The 22310-nt window shown below is 46.5% G+C and overlaps 1 protein-coding gene across 5 annotated transcripts in view; it reads right to left on the bottom strand.

The window, feature by feature from the left end:
- Positions 1 to 22310, bottom strand: part of LOC144119151 (monocarboxylate transporter 13-like) — a 64072-nt gene that overhangs the window by 29213 nt on the left and 12549 nt on the right. For 2 of the 5 annotated variants that reach the window (XM_077651850.1, XM_077651854.1), the window contains exons 2-5: positions 21625 to 21673; positions 10899 to 10999; positions 9095 to 9411; positions 231 to 374 (exon numbers count right to left, since the gene is read on the bottom strand). In XM_077651850.1, the coding sequence (XP_077507976.1) occupies positions 231 to 374; positions 9095 to 9411; positions 10899 to 10954 (517 nt within the window). In that variant the 5' untranslated portion in view covers positions 10955 to 10999; positions 21625 to 21673. Of the gene's footprint in view, positions 1 to 230; positions 375 to 9094; positions 9412 to 10898; positions 11000 to 11712; positions 11756 to 21624; positions 21674 to 22310 lie in introns of all 5 variants that reach the window. The other 3 variants (XM_077651851.1, XM_077651853.1, XM_077651852.1) reach the window with 3 other exon arrangements.

The raw sequence follows: 22310 nt of genomic DNA on the forward strand, positions 1-22310 counted from the left end.
TAAATGTTTTCTACTACTACTACTTTGCTGCATACATTTGTACAAACGATTCTGTTATACCGCTCTATTCCCACTTTTCACACTGAATAATGACATGATTATTTCGCTCCAAAAAGGCCGTCTTACTCAATCCAACTTTTTGTACGGTTGGCGAACGGGGATCGAATTGCTTTGTATTTTACCTGAAAAACAAACGAATGGGTCTGCACAATGTGTGAGCGATTACGCACCGTGGATGATGCCGAGGGTTATGGAGAGCCATGTGATATCCGGCGAAAATGAAGACGCTATGACACCAGCTGACGCCAGCACGGATCCAACTGCCAAGACTGGTACTGTGGTGAAGTGCTCGCTCAGAGGGCCGGACACCAGGCCTGTGCAAGAATGTCGAAGTGTTCGGCATAGGTTCTTGCTTGTGGTAGGCTAACCAAATCTGACTGGACAACAGCACTGTGACTCTGACCAACCGCACGAATTGCCTACGTATATGGAAGGCTTCGCGAACACGGCCTAAGGCCACTGTTGCTAATTAATCTAGGTAGAGAAGCGGTTACATGCGGTCTTAATCTCTATTCTTTCGTATAAGTCTTTTATGCGAAAGCATAAAAGCCTCGTTGGAAAAAAAACCATGCCCGCCTTCGTAACGCAGGGGACTCTCCTTGCTCCACATTTCATGATATAAAATAAGATAATAGAATTGGAATAGAATTGGCATTTGGAATGCAATTAGTTGGAATATTGGAATGCAATACTTGTGTAGCCTTATATATACTCGGGTAAAAAGTTTTGCTGGCCTAGTTGGTGCTTCATTGTCTTGGGTAAAATTACCGCAAACATAAAGATGTTCGCAAGTAAGGAAGGCAGGACAACCCTCTACTGACAATTTGTATGTACCGCGAGAATGAACGTACCATTTTGCCCGGTGAGGCTTTTCTACCGCAAAGTTTCTGGGCTCCCAAATATTTTACAAGTGCGGTACTGCTTGAGTTCGAATCAGTGTGAGACCTAGCGCAGAATTGATTGTCGTTTTTAAGCCACCCGCCGCAGTGAAGTCGAACCGTCGACCATCACATCATAGAGCGCCTTGAAATTAACTGAAAGGTGTGCAGTCTCATTACAACGTATGCTATGGGGCACGGCATAAGGGTGCACAACGAGGCTCTATGCTACTTCATTGTCACATGTAATCAGGGATTAGGGCCCCCTAAGTTTTGACTACAAATTCCCTTTCGTGTATGCCGCGTATAATACACAGAAACCGATGCGCTATTGGCTATATGTTGGCACTTAATCAGAAAACGCGCACAACTTCGCTGAAATAAAAGGCGCTGTATCGGCGAAACACGGAAGATAGCATGCCAGGTGTCAAAGAAATCTTAAATTCCTAGGCAGTCGCTGCCACTACTTAAATTCCAACTCCGCATCATTAACCCAGCTCGCTCACACCGGTAGCTCCTTTCCCAAGTGAATGGCAATAGTGAGAGTACACTTCCGGTTAGTCACTTCAGTAACCTTTGGAGCGTGCGTCGCGCTTTAATCCGAAACTATGGAGTAGGTGTCGTAGTTCCGCTTTTTTACAGCGTTCGCAACGCAACGGGCGCTGCGTATGCAAGCTTACTAAGTTCTACGAAGTGAAATTCTACTGGCCAGGTTAGGCAAAGGTGTCTAGCTTCACGGGCGCATTTGAAAAGCTCCTTGTCGGCTGTTAGCTGAAGTACAGTCGGCAGGTCTTTATATGCAGAGAAAAAGATTATTAAAGTGCATGTAGCATCTCAGTTCATAGAAATGCTTGAAATGCATCCGTATTTTTGTTTGCAATAAAAGCTGGCCATCTGCCATCACCATCACTCGTTTCAGCCTTACGGTAACTCGTTACGGTAGAGACGGTAAGCTAAAACGTCTTCTGGCGTGCGCAGCGCTAACCGAAAAGTCCAGTAACACGGTAAACAGTAACGTAAACGCGGTAACGATATGCTATAACTCTCTATTAAAGAGTTATAGCATATCGTTACCTTGTTTACGTTACTGTTTAACGGGCCCCGCTAGCGACATCTGCGCATGCGCCGCCACTTACTAGGCCGCTAACACTTTCCGGGATCACTTTTAGCGTTCCGCAGAGTTAGCGTTCGCTCGTAAACAAACATGGCGCCGCACTGCACGGCCGCTTCAGACCAAATACAGCACCGCCGCCGCATTGTTCTGCACTATTCCTCGCTTTGAAAGAAGGCATTCGAGTTTAATTAGCATACTCTCACTAATACGTCGAGGTTTGAGTAACAACTAGTCCATGTTTTTGAGAATTGTTGAGCAGGCAGTTGAACTTAACTATATGTCGTGTACTCAGCCAAAATAGCAACTCTGCAGCTCTTCAATTTTGTTCCCGATTTAACATTTTCCTCTATTTTCATAATTTTTCTCTTCAAGAAAAAAAGACTGGCAATTCCCTTACTATATTCATCAGTAATTGGAGAAAATGAAAATTTTCTACAGCCCAGAACTGATTCGCTTTAACTTACTGCCACTAGATGGCGCCACTGTGTTTACATGCAAACATCTAAAGCCACGATGCGGCACGGCAAACGGAAGGTATCGTAGTTGCGCTGTTTGCAGCGTTCGCAACTCAATGAGCGCTGCGTACGCCATCTTTCTGATTTCTGCGTAGTAAAATTGTCTACTGGCCAGTGTAGGCAAGGTGCCTAGCTTCACGGGCTGATTTGAAAAGCCGCTGAGTCAGCTGCTCAGCTGAAGTGTAGTGTGTACGTCTTTATATGCGGAGAAAAAGATTATTAAAGTGCGTGTGGCATCTCACTTCGTAGAAAAGCTTGCAATGCGTCCGTATTTTTCTTTGCAATTAAAGCTGGGGCATCTGCCATTATCATTACTCGTTTTTGCCTTACGGTAACTTGTTACAGGAGATACGGTATAATAAAAGATATTCTGGCGTGCGCAGCGCTAACCGGAAAGTGCGGCGTCCGGTAACACTGTAAACGGTAACGTAAACACCGTAGCGATATGCTTTAACTCTCTATTAAAACTTTTCCGGTAATGTCATGTTCCCTAAGCTATTCGCAACGGGCGTACGCGTGTAAGCGCATATAGTCGCGCAATTATACAATATTGAAAGTAGGGACACACTCCTCCACTCCCGCGCTTTCTTCCTCGGTTATCCTCGCCCGCCGGCTGTGCGCGCTGCGTACGGCATGCTTCGCAGGCCACCATGCACGCGCTCGCCGGCCCTATGTGTTCGCTGGCACACGTGAGCGCGCCGATGTTATCAATTTTTTCAAGCTCTATTATTAAGCACAACCACTAGCCACATTTCTCACCTTCACAATCGAGCAATGAAAGCACTTAACATGAGCGCTTGCGCAAAGAACAATCAAAGCGCACTCCGTCCACCTCAATACAGGAGTTTTTTTATTAGGCTGAAATTTGCGCTACTTTTGTATATTCTTCAATATTTTTCGGCACACTGACGCTCCGCTAAATGTAGATTTGACCTCGAGCTGCATTTTCGCGGAAATACTGTTTATGGCCCTGTTCTTTTGCAATCGAGCGAGGCAAAGATTGCGGTACTTAAAGTAAAGATGTTTCACGAGCGAAGTTTGAGAAGTACGGCAGTCGCTGGGAAAATAATGGGAAATTTTCTCACATGCCGCGGTTTGTTGCCTGGTCAACATGAATTTTGCGGCTGCTCGAAAGAGAAAAATTTTATTTTCTATTTTTTCGTTAAATTTATTCACAACTGCAGAAGTGAGCCTGGCCAAGCTTTTGACTTCAAATATTTGGGGGATGGCTGGTGCCAGCAGAAGACTTGAATAAGTGGCGGGAACGTGATATTCTCTTCATGACACGTCTACGCTAATTTCTCGAATATGTACATTTAAGGAGTGCTTCAGATGACCATGCTGAATCGATATCCAGCACTGTGAAGCGCGATCAGAAAGGATGTAGCCATTCCGTGACTGATTGAGCCTCACGGAAACGATTCGTACTATCTTATAAACTATGGAATTAAAGAATCTGATGTTATTTTGAAAACATCATTCAATGCAGTATATCATAACAATCTCGCCTGCAACAAGTGAAAGATCGCTCTAAAAGGCACCTTTTCAGTGTATCTCCCCTCCGGTGGCATTAGATCTCGGAATCTCGGCAGAGTTACGCGCAGTCACGACAGTCGAACGAGCGCCTTGATCGCGATAAAGATTAACATCCCCTATTATTCCTAGATAGACGATTGTATAACGCCGTTAAAGCTACCACACTAGAGCTCAGGGGCCCACGGGAGAGATGCTGCCGTATACGCTACGAAAATCAACGTTTCTTTTTATTTTCCACCACGTCACAAGCTCGCGTATTTAATAACAAAAGAAATTAACGTCTGCGATGCAAACGTATTTCACGCAAACTCAAACATAGATTCACAAATTATAGTGGCTATAATAGGTGTATTCAGCACGCCAACAGACGCGAATAGAACACACCTGAAAAATGCCATCAAATGAAAAGATTAGCGTGTGCAACGACGCAAAATGAACAGCGAATAAAGCAAGATTATCATCTTCCTGATGATCTCGCAAGACGTTTTAAGTATGCACACAATTTTATGTACCACGAAATGCGCAGTACATCGCCGAGAACGGTGTGCCTTGTCTGAACAAAGTCCTTAAGGGTGATGTTGTTGATCCACTTTTTTCTAAGGCTGATATCATTAATTCCCTCGAGTAATCGCGAACAGCATGACGCCATTTTCACTCCGGCTTGTGCACAGAAATGCACCGCAACCGGGCATAACGCGGCACTAGAAGTACAGTTCGAATTGTCAGCGCGTAACTAAAGGGAGCTGGACCAGCAGCAGAGGCAGACAGACTGCGCATGGCGCCGACGAAAAACGAAAACACAAGAAAACGTTCCTTTCGCGCGCGTTTCCCTGGCGCCGGCCGGAGGGGCCAATCATCGTTCATAAAAGCGCCGAGCGGTGAGTCGCGTGAGGAGTAAGTGCGAGAACCCGTGGCGCGGTGGCAAAGTTCAGAGAAATGCGCTACTTTCAAAGTCAATGGTGCTTGACGGCCACATTGTTCAGAGCACCCTCCCGACACCGACATAAGCATTATACAACCTTTGTCCGTAAAGTTCCGAGACTGAGTGCATTAAAAAATGCGTTTAACATTGAAATCATTTGTACAGCACCCCTTCCAAATAGTCCCCCTTGCAGTCTATACAGAGCTTCCAACGCTTCTTCAGTTCTTGGAAACAGTTGGAAAACGCTTTTTTTTTTTGGCAGGACTGTCAGCTCCTTTGTCCTGGCGTCTTGAATGGTCTCCACGCTCCCCATCCAACGACCCTTTAGGGCTCTCTTCACACGAGGAAACGGTAAAAAATCGCATGGGGAGAGGTCAGCCGAGTATGGCGAATGGGGAAGTACAGCAATGCTGTGCTAGGCGAGAAATTTTGTCACGCTGAGAGCAGTGTGCGGCCTTGGGTTATCGTGGAGAAGGCTCCATTGTCTAGATGCCCGTAAGTCAGGGCGATGGCGTTGCAGTGCATCACGCATGTGTTGGGGCCCGCGGCTATAAAACTCCCGATTCACCATCTGCACTTGTTGGACGAACTCGTGGTGTGACACCTCTGGCAACGAAAAAAATTATCAGCATCGTCTTTGTTTTCAAGCGAAAAGCTTCACTACGCTAGTCAACAACGCGCATCGTGCGAGCCGGCGTATTTCGGATCACGAGTGACGTCAAGCACGGCGCAGGTAGCCGCCGCCGGCTTCGTCGCCTTTTCTCTCTCTCTCTCGTTCCCCAGTCACACCGAGCCACAGGTGTTCCGCCACTGCGCAGCGCTGCGCCTTTCCTCAAAATGCAACTTTCAGTTTTCAATTTTCTCTTTCTTCTTTCCCTCACTCCTTTATTCCTTCCTTTACGGCACGGTTCGGGTGTGCACCGAGATATGTGAGACGGTTACTGTGCCACTTCCTTTCCTCAAAACCAAAGAAAACAAGGGAGCCGACGGGGTTCATAGAATTCATTTGCGTTGACAACTTTGCAAAGGCCGTTCATTTTCACGAAAGGAAAGGCGCACAACCGGCTCCGTGGGTCAACGGAGACCTCAATCTCGTTTTCATGTACATTGCGTTGGTGTCAAAAGCCTGCTTTGATTGCGTTCCGCGCACTGGATAGGCAGCGCGCTCTCCCTGCCACCCTGGGAGGTCGCATGCAGTTAATGGTTGACCGCGGGAGATTGATCACCAAATGAACGCTGCGGTCTAGGTATTGCTGCAGTGACGCATGTCAGCCACAACGCTGTCAGCGCTAATTCTTTCATTCCACATCTCTCTCTCACCACGAATCAAAGCACGAATGAGGCTTCCACATATCCAGGGAGCCAGTTATGCGCCTTACCTTCCCTCAAAGCCATCGCCGTCTAGAACATTGTCAACGCCAACGCCAAAGAGCACAGTGAACGCCGATATCTTTCGTTTTGTATATCCTGTGTAAATTAATGTGGATTAGCTCAGCTAATACACAATAATATTTGGTCTTCTGTCGCCGCACCTTTCTCGGCGCCGGAAAGCTTGTGGACCGCCATTCGGCGCTCAGGCTCTTTTTTTGAGGATCGTATTGAAAACATCATGTTCTGTCTTCAGCAATGATGCTGCCGACAAATGCAGCATCCTTCTCTGCCTCGGAGAGCAAATCAGTGCTCACTGAGGCCCGCGTGTCCTTCTATGCCTGTGTGAGGGAGCGCGGTACAAGTCTGGCATTCAGCCTTCGTTTACCCAAGTGCTCACGCAACATTTGATGCAATGTTGTCTTACTCATGTCGGGAGCATCTGATAGCATGCGGACTGTAATGGTGTGGTCTTGCTGTACGATTTCCCTGATCCGAGCCACGTTGTTTTCATTCCGTGAAGTTGAAGGGCACCCCTGCCTTGTTCACGACGTCCTCCGACGTTCTCCCCAAAACGCACCTCTTGTGCCACCCGAAAACTTGCGCCCGCGATAATGTCTCGTTGCCATAAGCGTCATGATGAAGCTCATAAGTCTGTGTGGCTGTCTTGCCAAGCTTCACACAAAATTTTAAGTTTACACACTGCCCAAGGTGTACGTCCATCTCTACACATTCACTCGCAGTAGAATGCGCAAACGACTAGTGACAACGTATTTCTTTACATGTAGTGCCACCCACAGGCAGCCACAGCAATTAACATAAATAGCTCAGGTTAGCCCCGAAATATGGCCCTACACATACGCACCAACATTTGTTTTGGGAATCATTTCTAGAGAAGAAAATAAGTCAGTCTAGAAACTTTACGGGCAAAGGTTGTATTTATATCCGCCATAATACCGGCCTTTGTTCCGTGGGAACTCTGGGTGTGTTCGGTTACGAAATCCTATGCCCATGTTTCCGCCTTTTATTTCATATGGAATACCTTGCAAAGGGTTCATGGTACCGGTTTGCAGAACTTGATACCGCCGTCCAGCAACGTCCTTTTTTTCACGTTAAAAAAGAAAACTGTTGAAGAACAGGCCACTCCGGGTGCCTTCGCTGGTGCCAGCTATTTCACTGCCCGTTGGTGCGGTTAGCATAAGCCTAGAATTTGTAACTGAACTCGTTTGACGACTGCTTGATCCCTCGTAAAAGCGCAACTACTGCTGATGAGCTGGTTTCTCCGACTGCTTCTTTTATCAAACGAATCGCCAAAGTCTGCGCCACGCAATTCCAGAATGCAAGCGGTGGTTATGTCGAGCCTTCGGAAGTTAACTTGCCTACGGCACCCCATGCAACTCTGTGAGAAGGAAGCATGTTTTTAGCGCCACAAGAAGCCATCGACCCCTTAACATCTCTTTCTGCATGCGAATTCAAACTTGTTACGTGTCGCAATGGCGAGCTAAGTAGGCCCGACCGTAAGCAGCTTGAGTAATGCACATGTACGACGTTCGAGCTTAATTGACGTCATGACTATAAGAACTCTATCCATGCTACAAATGGGAAATATAAAATCCTCTCTCCTTTTCTTTTTCAGCGACAGCTGCATCGAGTCGTCTTTTGCAACAAAATGCGTCAACGTCGCGGTTGGCGTTGTCTCAGTGTGTTGTAACGGAAAAAAGCTCTAGCGTTGCAGTTTGCGCGTGTTGGTACGATATGACATGAAAATATACGCGCACAACCAGACGAGGACGGTGAAGAGAAACCGCTGGCATACGAGCGCTAACTTGCCGCAGTTTATAATGAGCCGCAGACCGGAATATATATTGAAGTAGTAGCCTGGCATCTAACACAATTTTATTGACTGTGCTTGTGCGCTGTGTGATGATACAGGCAACCGCCGGAAACTGCGCACATCACGACCGTGTGGAAACAAGGTTAAACGCATGAAAAAAAACGGATAAATTCAGAAAGTTACTGGTCAGGAGCAGAGGGTAGCTAGTTATCTAAGTAGAGGAATTCTGTTTAGCAGGGCGTTGTTTACGGAGTACCGTTGTCATGCGATAATGTGTATACCGAGCGGACGTCTTTTAGAGCACGCAAATTTACTAGGCAGTGAATCTCTTTACCGTCTTGGAGTGCACTACCGAAAATGAAAATGCACGCCGCATTTTCCGAGTACCACTATCCTGTTCTGTCATTAGGACAAGTGAGTCGTGAGGTGATGGAGGCCTTTTTCACTAGCAAAAACACTAACCGGTGTGTCAGTCAGCCTTCAGTGGCCCTCTCAGATCGAATTCCGCTATTTAGATAGCCAACCACCGTCTGCACCTGAGTAGTAACTCTCTGTAATTCTCTTTTTTTTACTTTGTCTCCACGTTTTCGCGATGGGTGCAATTTTCCGGTAGTTTCCTCTATTTATTCCTTTGCCTTTTCAATAAACCTTGAACTGCGAGTCAGCCCTTGCGGTGTCTTCTTTATCTTGTGTGTCTTGTATAGTTTCCGCTGTATTTAATCATGAAACGCAATGGCAAATACAGCAGATCGAGTCGTGTAGAGACTCGCTATTAACAGCTTATAATATACATGCCTACCGTAATTTTGCTTAACACCTGCGACTAGCGGCCACTTCAGGCTACGCTTGTACGGTAGGCGTGCTCACCTCCGAAGTCATTCACCGAGCCGATGAGGTTGACAGGCCACGACGCGAGTCCTCGGTCGACTCCCATTTGCTCCATGATGCCAACGTAGAAGAAACCTGAACACCGGCTGGACGCCGACTCCATGGTGGTCATCACAAAAGCTAGCGCGGCCACCGCCCAGCACTTATCGATGCCCGCTGCCTCGGCATCTCCGTCGTCCCTTGCACCGGCACCGGCAGAGTTGAGGGTGTCATGGCTGTCGCAGTCCACAAAACGCTTTCGGGGTGCGCCGAAACAGCTTGCGGCCGAAGCCTTTCGGGCTTCATCTGAGTCAACCCTGTTGATGCATGTGATTCACAATACAAGTAGGAAAAAGGAATATTACGTTTGAGGCATTAAAAGAAGGCAAATAATTTGTGAATACCGATACCAGTAACTGATAAAAGATGAAGCAATGAATGAGTGGTTGTAAATTAAAATGTTTAGTATTTTTAAAGACACACATATCAGCTATCTACGTCATAAGAACGAATGTACATAGCAACAAGCATTAAATACACTGCCGTAAGGAGCTGCAGATCCAGGGATTTGTTGCTAGGGTCAATATTCAATGCGCTAGCTGTTTGGGACTTCAACCATAATTATTTACATAACAGAGGGACGCTACACTCAATAATGTTGCACCCAAATAGTTGGGGCAGCGCCGTCTGTATATGTCCCCTATCATTTGAGCGCGGTTTTCCACGGCACTGCAGTTATGTCACAAAAAACTGGAGAAGCCTGAACTATATCAGTAGTCGATCAGCTAGTGAAACAACACACAACAAATGTGGGAAGCACCTACTTTTCTTGCGATGTGCGGCCCTGCTACTGGGTGCTTTCTTTAAGAACTTGGATGCACTTTGAACCTTTACTAATTGGAACCTACAGCTTTTTGTACTTCACGTAGGAAATATGCTGGTTGGCTAGGTTTTTTGTGGGGCGTTATTGTTCAACGAAAGCTTTCACCAGCTCCGACAAACTTATTGTCAAGAAACAATAGATAGTAGTTTTGCTGGTTTAATGGAGTTCTATTACAAGGAATGAAAGCTATTGCTTTCTCATGGTTTGGGCCCATTCCAGTAGAATGGTGCAGTAATACTCCGCTGACTAAAGGCAGCATATACAAATGTTTGCTACCGATACGGGTGCTCAACAAGTTCGCTTCCTTCAAGAAGACAGGAACCCGTCAAAGCACAGTGCAGGACATTGTCTACCCGAGTGGGAACCAGACATGCAGAAGGGAGGCTGCATGCCTTCTTTTAGCATTTCTGCAGAACACGGATCTTGTTTTTAAATGGTAACAGCAGGAACGGGCTATGGTCTACTGTGGTTGAATGTGTGCGTAGATGGTGTCTTCCAGAGTGGACTACTTTATACTGTGAGTGAATGTGTGTATGGAGTGTGGCACTACAATGGCCTACGTTCTACTGTGACTGAATATGTACATATATGGTGACTTCTGGAGTGGACTGTGATGTGAACTGTGTGGATTGATTGTGTGCATAGATGGTGACTGCGGGAGAGAATGTGTGCTATTACAAGAGACTGTGCGCTTAGCGGGGTAGATGCGGCATTGTTAATATCGAAAGGACGCTGCAGTGGAGCAATTGCCGGCAGATAAAGCAAGGCTAACCCCACCTGTAGCATTCAACAACTCAAACTCAACCTCAACAAGTTCAACTATGAAAGAGTTCAACAATCACCCAGTGTGTGCATTTGATATTGTTTAAAATGAAGAATATGCGGTTCGAACAATAAAATTCATTTCACTGGTATACTTGCTTTACAATCGTGAGGAGACCCGTGGAGACTATGTCCCTCTTGTTGCAATGGTCCATTGCTCGTGCTCGTTGATAGTTCCTTTCGAATGATGCTTAAGTACCCTGTTGGCGGTCGGGAATAAAACAATAAAAAGAGCTTCACAGCTGGTATAACGAATTCTAGCGGCAAGTTTGTTATCGTAATACTAAGGAGGTACTCAGATAAAAATGTCAATGGACAAAGACGAAGAAGACACTCCAAATTATCTGCGAAATATCCACTCAGAACGACACCGACATGTTGAAAGCTCGAGAGGCGTATGGCAACTTGCTCTTTTTAAAATGTATAACAAAGGAAGGTAAAAATTAATCTTACATACCCTTTCTTACTGCCTCTTCAAAGAAAACGCTACCTGCCTAGGTTGTCTTTACCCAGTTAGCTAGCGCATATTACAAGGTTTCGACTTGCAATGTACCATACGACGACCTATTTTCCTTGGGAGAAATATTCCTTGTTAAAGATTGGTAACGCTGAGAATGTGCGCCGTGCTGAAGTTAGCACGTCACAAGTAAATGAGAGTAAGTGCTTCTGCAGCTCGCACAGTATTGTTCAGTTTTTAGCGGAAAATTAGAAACCCATAGTAAAAATTGCCTAATTCCTTGATTTTTCTAAACACATTTTTCTCAGCTCCAAGTGACCATCCTTCGGCACGACACCTCTGCTAACTCTCTACGCCAGCAGAGTGCTTCGGATGGTATGCCACCGCATCTGCTGTGTTCCTCCGCAAGTGAACATCATCGACATCGCATGGTAAACACCTTACTCGCCGTCTTACCTCGCTGATATTAGGCTACCTCGAAATCAACACCTCTCCCTCTCTGCATAAAAAAACAAAGACATGTCAGAGTCAATTGCTTCGCGGCTTTAAAGTCCAGAAGTGCGAGCTCAAATGACGCATACCTTGCGCATACAGTACCGACACTGTGGTTCAGAAGGAAAACAATGTACTCCGGTTCTTCTGCCCCCTTTCGTGGACAGTGAACAATAATTGCGATTTTTGTGTTATTACAGAAGTGCTGCTCACTGCCAATTTACAGCACAGCAGCCGTTGTTGAAATTAATAAAGAGGAAGAAGAGCAATTGATTCTATGATATATGCTACTAGCGCCCTTCGGATACTTAGAACACGTGCACACACACCGCACTTTATACAAGTAAGGCGTGTAAAGAGAGAGAGAGGAAACTTCACTACAGTGGACGAAAGCCTTCGGGAGTGGACCTCTTATTTCAAAATCCAAGCGCTGGTTTCGATCTCCCGCCCATGGCTGACCAGCTGTAACTGGTGGCTGGGCAAAGGGAACGACATGTGGTGTTCCAACAAGGCTCCTGTAGTGGTGTTGGATGTGCGGTTGTCTGTATAGCGTGCGGTGAAGGGGGCAGAGGGCATATGCGACACCCTCAAGGCGCTCGCATAATACTTCGTGTGAGTGGAATGCATGCTAAGCACCTGCCTCGCATTACATGCCGATCACGTAACTTTCCCGACACGACCTATTTCCGTTGCTCGCAGGCAAGCGCTTGTGCGCGCTCACTCCCGGCGACAGCCGTGTCCACTGGCAACAAGATGATGCAGTTCCAGCAGGCACAAGCAGCGAGTGCACGGCGGGCTACTTATACCGCGGGGTGACTGAATCTGCCTTGTTGGAACCGTCTGCACATTTCCTGCAAGTCTGTAAGGATGATTACCGGTTAATAAATTGGTCCGTTTGAAATGGACAGCCTGGTCTGCTCTAGCTGTGGCGGGCTCCTCGAGGTAATAGGTGGCGTTAGAGTAAATCTCGGTAGAAAGGAGTAGCGGAGAGTCGTCTCTATCAGCCAACGCACTGGTACCTTCCCCGTGTTCTGGCAGCGGAGATGCGTCTGTGCACAGCATATACTCCGTCCCGTCTTGCCAGCTGTAGTTCTTCTGTATCCAGCGTTCCCGGAGTTGTCATCAGGCATCTTGTCTTTCATGGTGCATATTGAGTAATGCAGGTGTGACACAAATCGGGGTGCGCTCGTCATGCGTGGGTTGTAAGGAGTGGTTAACAATAGTCTCACGCACCGCGCAGCAGAGGCGCACGATTATATCACAGCTGATAAAAAACGGATGCTTTATTTGGTTGGTTCCCTGCGCGTCTAACCGTTCGTCTAGCTTGTTGCGCATGCCAAAAGTGACGACTGTAGTACCACGGGTGAGGATCGGTATTCTTAGCGTTGTCTTCGCTTTCTTGCGGATAGCCTCCCCCATTTTGCTGTGGCCTTCTTTGGTGAGGTTGTGATACAGGATGTCGTAGGTGAGGTTTGAACGTACTAAGGCTTTGTTAGTCGGTTGCGGATGGTGGCTGTGCATTATTAATTTTACTTTCTTTTTCAAAACTATCATAGCGTATGGCTCCTCAGATAGCGTCATTTTTCTCACGCTGTTTGTATTACACGGGGAGAAGGGGGCAACAAAAAAAAACGGAAGGGAAAGAACAAAGTCCCATGCCTTTAAATCCGCTGAACAATAATATCGGAGCGATAGCGTTATTGTGCCCATCTGGCCGTATAGGAACGTGGCCCCACTACCTATTCATGACCGCTTGACGGAACGTGACCACGTGTATACAAATGTCGCTTTCTCTGACCTGGCCATAAAGTCTTGGGTAATTACTGAAGAACCTGGCCGTGCTATGGAAGGTTTGTGCTGACACTGCGCACGTACAACTGCACCCGCACGTTCTCTCTAGGAACGTAAAGCACTAAGGCGATGTTCTTTCACTGGATGGGCGTAGTATCTATCCAGCCTCATAAGAGCTCCATTTCGCGGAGAAAGGTAACCGCCTCAACTGGCTTTGTCGACGCGTAAGCGCATTTTATGCACGAAGCAGTTAGCCTTAAATATACAAACAAAGCGAGTATTGTAAGTGTATTACGGGTTTGAAGCGTTATTTGGAATGGAAAATTATGATGCTTATCGTTCGAGCAATCTGCCTCTTTGCAGAACCGGGTGCACGTGGCAAGCATCGCTCGCCTTTAAGGACTGAGCTTTGTTCTCTGCGAAGGCAAACGCCGGAGGCAGTAGCTTCGCTCTACACATTGTACAAATTTGTCTCTCTTGACAGTTGCTTCGGTCCTTGCTCTGGCGCGATAGCCTGTTTTGCCCTTCCGCATTGCTTCAAAACAAGCTTTTGTTGTATGGCATGCTATTTACTTCATGGTGGCTTTCGCACACCTCTCGGCAAAGAATATAGATGACACGTCCACATAAGATCGAAGTGCACAGCTTTTTTACAGCCGCAAGGTTAAACAAACACCGCAACAAGCAACCGGACGGACCGCCGGCACTAACTCCGCACTCCTATCCAGAGGCCATCGAAGTCATCGCTGTCTTTGTCACAATAATCTCCCGGAATTCTACAGCAATGGCTCTGTAAGGGACTTTCGGCATGACGTTGGCGTCGCTGTCGTGGCATGTTGTAACCGAAACCTCCAGTGTTCACCATGAGGACTCAGTGATACTTAGGCTTGATGGTATCGCTATCGATAAGACACCATCTGTGGCCAAATGGGCAAAGTACGCTTGGCAGTATTGTACTGAGCGCACCATGGATGTGGCATGCCTGCGGGTATCATTTTTTAAAGCGAAATCTTTACTGGACTAGCGGCGCCGATTTCGCCGTGGGCTGCTGTGTCGGCTTGAACGTTCTTGCTGCGCCGCTGCAACAGCAACGCATCACGTGACTTCGCCGAGCCGCTGAGCCGAGCCTTCGCCGTCGCTGCGCCGGGGTCCACAGCCGCGGCGCGACTACTGCCTGACCCCGTCATCCAGTCCAGCAGACGCGGCTTGGCGTCTGTAACATTTAGTGCGTTTCGCGCACTGGATAGGCAGCACGCCCACCCTGCCACCCTGACTTGTGGGAGTTGATGATTGATCGCGAGAGGTTGGTCGCCCAATGAACGCTGCGGCCTATTGCTGCCATACCGCGTGTCTGCCACAACGTTGTCAGCGATATTGTATGCAGCCCACATCTCTCTCTCTCAACACCACCGCGTCTCTCAAAGCGCGACTGAGGTGTCCACTGACCCAGACAGCCAGTTGTGCGCCATTCCTTTCTTCAGAATAGTCATCGGCGTCTAGAACGTCGTCAACGCCAACGGCAATAAACACAGCGAACGGCGAGAGCTTCCGCTTTCTCTATAACGAATTAGCGGAGCTAATTCACGTTATTTTTTTCTGCCACGAGAAAGTGCGATTATTGTTACTCTTATCTATTTTACTACTTGCACAGGCTTCACTCCAGCACAGCCATCAATTTTATCCTCGTACAAGGGGCACAATGCATCTTTAGGACGACTGAACTGTATGTTCTGGAGCTCCCAAAGCCACCGCGACCCGGCACGAAAAAAATGACGATGAAATCTTATAAACTTGTAGCCACATCGCGAAGAAAGGCGGAGGAGTGGGCTCGCGCAGAGCAGAATGCTCCGGGCCTTGGCCTCGGCTGGACACTGCCGCCGCCGCTCACTTCTTCTGCAATTCTCTACATAAATATGCCACGGTCGCCTCCTACACGACCGCCACATTGTGTTGACCCAGCGAGGCCGCATCTTCTCCCTCAGCGGCGTTCCCGGATGGGCTCAGTGGTTAGGGCGCTCGGCTACTGAGCCAAAGTACCCGGGTTCGAAATCGGCCACGGCGGCCGCATTTCAATGGAGGCGAAATGCCAAAGATGCCTATGTGGTGTGTGATTTCAGCACACGTTAAAGGTCCCCAGGTGGTCGAAATTAATCCGAAAAAAGGCAGAGTCCTTCCTTTCTTCTTTCACTCCGTCCTTTACCCTTTCCCTTACGGCGCGGTTCAGGTGTCCACCGAGATCTGAGACAGATACTGCGCCATTTTTTTTACTCAAAAAAAATTTTCAAGCTCCAAGAACCCGGCCTTCGTCCCGCCGTTTCCAGCGTTCTGGCCACACGGCGTCGATGGGTGTGCTGTGCCTGAACAGCATCACTACCAAACCGTTCAAACACGCATCCCTCTGGGACATCCTCCCGCCCGACCTGCTGCACCATCTTGCCTGCCTTGCCTTGAGCTGCAGCTCATACTACGCGCTGCACGTGGTCATTCTGGCGGACTTCGGCGCTTCATACTGCCCGCTGCCACTGTACGACGTGGCAGACCTACTTTTGCAGCCGCGAACGTCCGCCCCCGCACCGGCCCTGCTGTCGTCCGCAAGGCCTCCGTCTCAAAAGCACCTGGCCGCCTCCCGACCACTCCTGTCCAGCGTCTCCGGTAAGGCCATTCCAGTTCCAGCCAGGCCCACTATGTTCCTTTCATCTGCTCACGATCCAGTGCACCTCAGTGTCCCGCGCAGCTTTTCTTAGCCGATCCTTAAGACCCACATTGGCGTCCTCTTGCTGAGCAGTTATGCCATTCCTCATCGGTGGCACGTGCTACTGCGTCGGTTGCTGCGTTCTTTTCCTCGGATGGGCAGTGCAGCCTCGCTCACTCATAGACACGGTATGAACCAGCAAAGTGCAGATCCGAAACATCACTCCGACATCACAACTGAGTCGCACTGCACACTGCGACGGCCCAGGCCCTTCATCGGTGGCGCTTGTCCCCTCTGAGGAGCCGCCCATCAGCAGTCTTCCGAAAGCATCCCAACTTATGTGTAGCGCTGGCTTCACACCCGGTGTCCACTCCAACAGCGACGTCACTGACAGTTCTAGCCTGTTAACCATCGTGCACTGCGCCAAGAGCGTTAAATTTATGATGTTCCTTATTAACCCTGCACTCTCCGGTTAACGAGCTTACATCATTTGCTGCCCGCGCGTTTACCAGCAATCGCTTCAAGGTAGCCGCTCAGTCATCAGCTTGCATTTTCGCTGAGAGTGCCCATCCTAGATGCTTCCTTGCACTCCCTGCGTGGCTCAACCTATATGCCCGTTTTTTTTTTCCGCCCACACCTGCTTCCAGCGCTCTGCTTCCGTACGCATCGACATTGCAGTCCTCCGTCGACGACAGCCGCGATAGCTGGGTCCAGCACGATGTTCCCATTCATTCGCATTCTAACATGCCTCCGCTTTCCTCGGCGAGCTTCTGCGTCCATCTCCAGTGTCTGAGTCGACCATGTTCAAGCCTTATTCTTCGCCGACCTGTGCGTTTCTTCCAACATAGACATCCCGAGTCACGTCTACTGCCCCCGATTAGCCTCTGGGCCACTACTTGGACGTGGAACTACATGGGGACCTTTATACCTTCGTTGTAGATGGTCTGCCGTTGCACATATTTATTTATTTATTTATTTATTTATTTATTTATTTATTTATTTATTTATTTATTTACAAAATACTGCGGACATTGAGTCCAAGCAGGGTGGGAGAACAAGTCAATCAAACCAAAAAAACACAGCACTTCAAAAAAAAACAGCATAGCAATAATTGGTTGAAATTCATGGGAAAATGGTTTCATAAGTTGATTCCAATATGTTATTGTGCGTGGAAAGGACGAAAACTTGTGTCTGTTCTAGCGAATATAGGAGCTAGAGAACTGGGATAGTGTTGACGAGTTTGTCTGTTTGGTGCCGGCGTTAAGTATGACGAGGGATACAAACCAAGTTTTGTTATGTAATAAAAGAGAAATAAATTCTAACCTGAGCTTTGTTCTCCGATGTTCAAACGGTCAATTTTATTAATCTCCATTAAAGTGGCTGGGGAGTCAGTCCTTGCATATTTAATTAAAATAAACGTGACAGCTCTTTGTAATCTTTCCAGATTTTTACGTTAGATTTTTTTATTCAGATTCAGACCATTTTATTTCCTTTCAGTTGAATGTGGAAGACGAGGCAAAAGGCATGGAGCCTGAGAAGACCTCGACTCCCATCTTTAGTTCGGAGCTGGCAAAACTTCCATACATTTGCAGGGATTTCTCCTGATGAAACGGTGTGCACATAGACATAAAATATAAATTACATATGAACATAAAATGCTGGCTGTCGATTAACGCAACGTTCGAAAGCACACCAGAGGATCTGCGACAACACACTGGCGAGAAAAATAAACTGCTGGATAACATGTTGACAGAAACATGAAAAAAAAACTTTTTCGCAAGAGTGGTGATTTGCATGGGCATATGAGTGCAGTTATATACACAAGATATCATTAGTGATCCTTAGGAATGCTTTGTACTGTAATTTGAAGGGATTAAATGGTAGCGTAATTCAATGTAGAACTCATGATGGTTAAATAACTTTGTTGCTTGATAATCAACATCCTGTCTCTCATAATTTATTCTCACTTCTCTTGTTTAATGTGTATGGGCTCGAAAGCTATACTGTGGCGATATATCTGTAAATCTAGTGTAAATTTTTTTATGGATTAATTGCATCAGTTTAGAGTAATACATTTTGTTGGCCGGTAGTATATCATGTCTTAAGGAGAGTGGCAGGGTTGGTAGGTCACGTATTCGTCCTCTATAATTCTCAAATAGACGTAGAACGCGTTTTTGCAGTACGAGCCGCCTGTCCTAATTTCTTTTAGCCGTAGTGCCCCACACTAATATTGCGTAAAGTAGCCGTGAGTAAAATAACGTATAATATAAAGTCTTTTTCAGCCAGAGAGGGATAAGTGGAGCTATACTGCTCATACAGCCTACAGCATGGGAAAGATCAGTTAGAAGGTGATTAATATGTGGAGTCAAGGATAGATCTTCAGTGAACCAGACACCTAGAAATTTCTGAAAATGTACCTGTTCAATGTGTTCCATTCTTAATTTAAGTGTGAGGCTTTCTTTAGTAACTTGGTTGACTGGTTTCAAAAGTATGAACTTTGTTTTACGCGTATTTAGTTGCAGACTATTGTCCTCGAGCCAAATTGATAGCGGAGACAGGTGATGATTAGCTGTTTTTCCTAGGTCATTTGCGTGCTTACCTGTAAAAAATAAACTAGTGTCATCAGCAAAGACAGTTATATCAGGTGTGTACTTAACATTTGTGATATCATTCATATGCAACAAAAAGCGTGGGACCTATGATGGAACCTTGAGGTACTCCTAGTTTCATTTCTAAGTTTTCAGAGTGCTCTCCATTGAGGTTTATGAACTGGTATCTTATGACAAATAGCTTTTAATGAGGTCTGATATAACGCCTCGAATTCCATACCCGTGAAGTTTTTGAAGCAAAATTTCGTGATTGACAGAATTGAAGGCCTTCCGTAAATCAGGAAAAATTCCCAAAGTAAACATTTTTGCTTCAAAATTCTTAATAATTAATGATATTACATTGAGAAGGGCCTCTTCAGTTGTCTTGTTTTTTTTGGAACCCGAATTGAAATGGTGAGATTATATTATATTTTTGCAGGGACATAGTCAATCGATTATTTATAGACTTTTCGTATACCTTTGAGAAAACCGGTAACACTAAAATTGGTCTATAATCAACGAAATCATTTGGTGTTCCTCCTTTGTGGATAGGTACCACTTTAGCTATTTCAAGCTTATCAGAAAAAGTTCCTGTTGATAGAGATATGTTTATTAAATGTGACAATAGAGGACTTATTTCAGATGACACATACTTGGCAGTTGAGACTTGGATGTCATCATAACCGCTCGTTGCATTTGGCTTCAGTTGCTTTATGATTTTGTCAATTTCTGGAGGTGTGACTGCATTTTTGTGAGCCTACCTGTCTTCTTTTGTTGGTTAGGGATTGAAGGCACATTGCTGTATTAATGAAGTACTTATTCATTTCGTCCGCTAACTCTTTCCCGCGCAGAACAGCATTATTCACCAACATCCGTTCTACAGGGTCCCACACATTATACGGGTCCCACACTATGCAAGCATATTCGAGTTAAGACAATTATTGAAGAATAACAAATTAGTTTAACGTTACAAGGTGCATTTTTTAGTTTGTCATAAGCAGCACAATTTTCGAAATGCAGTGGAGCAGATATTGTTTTTGTGCATATTGCACGATAGATTGCTACTTATGGCTACTCCTAGGTATTTGCAGTTAGATACTTGATGAAGAGGGAGAGAGCCTAATTTATATGCGTAGCTATGGCGTATTGTTTTTGGGGTTATGGGTATAAAAACACTTTTATCAGCATTCAGAATCATGCCTCATCGGTCGCACCATTCGAAAACGTTGTTTGAAGCATAGTCCAGGTCTCTTTGACCTTCATTATTTGTAACTGTCGGTAATACCTGTTGGTATTTTTTTGCTCACTTTTTTTTCTCGACCTGGGGTCAGGGCGGGAGGCCCTTGTAGCGCCCTCGCGAAGGAAGACGAAGCAGTGAGCTCGCGCAGAACAGAACGCTCGAAATCTTGGCAAATCCCACGCCGTGGATCTGTGCCATTGGGCCTGATGATATCGTCATCATCATCATCGGGATCTTGTCCTGCGCCAGACGCTGCAGCTGCCGCTCATTTCTTCTGAAAGTCTTAATAATTGTGGTCAAGGTCACCTCCTAGGCTAAACTGCAACTGCTTACATCGGGGCGATATTTTACCACATTTTATCGCCAGATATCGCGTGTTCAGCCTGAACGTGTTCTCGACAAGCGCGTTGCCCTCTCTACTAGCTGGAGCCGGCAGGCGCATGGCCCAGTGCGTGTGTGCTAGTCGTCGGATGACAGTTTGACGGTTCGAAACGTTCTGCCCGCACTAGCGGCGTATGACTTCTCGCAGCAACAGCTGGTAATGCTCCGTTCGAAGCCACCTCATAGAGGAGTTTCTCAAGGGGCAACAACGGGTACGCTAGTGTAGCGGGTGAGCTGCGCGTGGCGGGAGCTAAAAAGGCGGAAGTGGCTTCGACAAAAACCGCGAGGGTCAGCGCCCAATGGCAGATATGAGAGTACATGATTGGTCCGCGCCTCAAATACGTCACAGAAGGAGTATTAGCGCTATGATAAGGATTATGTGTTCATTCTGGTATCTGGTTCGACATAACAGGAAGGTAACCGCACGATGCTGACGTTCTACGCCGCGTGCGCGACCGGAATTGGAATAGCCGAGCCCGTGAGCGCTAAGCACGACGTGCCGCACAGCTCTATCGGCAGCATTTTAACGACACGGCAGCAAAGCATCCAGGGCAGGCATAACATCTATCGCTGATTCTAGCGCATAACACCGACAACGTAAACGTTGATATTTTGTTTCTTTGCTTTAACAACTATCTACCTGGCATGGACCTATCTCGACACTTGTCCTATAACTGCATTACTCCTCACGAACACGGAGTTAAAATGTTGGCGATGCTCTATGTGAACAGTTAATACTGAAAGACCCTAACTCACTTAATTTCATTTGAGCAGGACAGCACTGCAGAGGCTGCTGAACTTGTCACCAGATCAAGGACGAAATCTTCAAAGCTGTTCCTAGGTTTAATTAGTTCTTAACTGACTGGCTCCCATTTTTCCGAGCATGGTTATAGCGGAGTGCGGAGCCAACACACATTCATGGACTGCTCTAACTGGTCAAAAGCATTTGATAAGCTCAAGCGTTGGTTTACTCGTGGCAGCTGGAGATTTCGCCATGCTGTGAGACAGACTGGTGAGACAGGATATCAGTGTTCCATGCCACGCTGTGGAACAACATAATTAATGTAATGATGAAATTGCACCCTGTATAAAGAAAATTACTGTTCGTGAACTAACAGGCTGCGTTTGGTCATCAAGCATTAAGTTGCAGCAAAAGCGCGATGCTGCATTAAGAAGACTCTTACCGTTCAGCCAGCATATAGCAATTGTTGTATTCTTAAAGCTGGCTCGGACCTGCATAAGAAGTCCGCCGGAGCGGAAAGATGATAGTGAAGTGTGTTGCGTTGAACTTTTGAAGCGTCCTGAGCATATTCATTACAGATGGTCGCAGTAAAGTTTCGACCATCGTATGCGTTATAGAACTCACCAATTCCGAATAAATATTTAATTCCAGAACAATTTTATGCACTACCAGAGGACGAAGGTGCAGTAAAAAACGTTACTTTTTGTGTTGCGCTGCATTTTATGCTACATAAGCACTCGCTTAAACACGTAACAAAATATTTTTAACCTCTTCGAGAAGTGAAATATTGTGGTAAAGCACAGAATCACATCTCTGCCTTTGCAAAGCAAACAGCACAAACCCTCTCACAGACAACATAACGACACACACTTGACACTACAAGTGACATATCTAGAGGTGTATTATGGCAAAGTCCAGAATTACATGTCTGCCTTTACAAAGCAAACAGCAGAAACCCTCTCCAGCACTGCTAACGAAAGAACAGCTGGTACCTTCTACAGTCTCGTTCATGCCATTCGTCCCCTTTGGACACATTTTACCTGTCCGCAAAATTTGCTAAATGACGCAGCTTACCAAGTCGTTCATTTAGAAGAATAACACGAGCGTGCTTGTACAGTCTTCGCTAGG

This window comes from Amblyomma americanum, chromosome 2 (genome assembly GCF_052857255.1).
Source record: "Amblyomma americanum isolate KBUSLIRL-KWMA chromosome 2, ASM5285725v1, whole genome shotgun sequence".
Taxonomy (NCBI): Eukaryota; Metazoa; Arthropoda; class Arachnida; order Ixodida; family Ixodidae; genus Amblyomma; species Amblyomma americanum.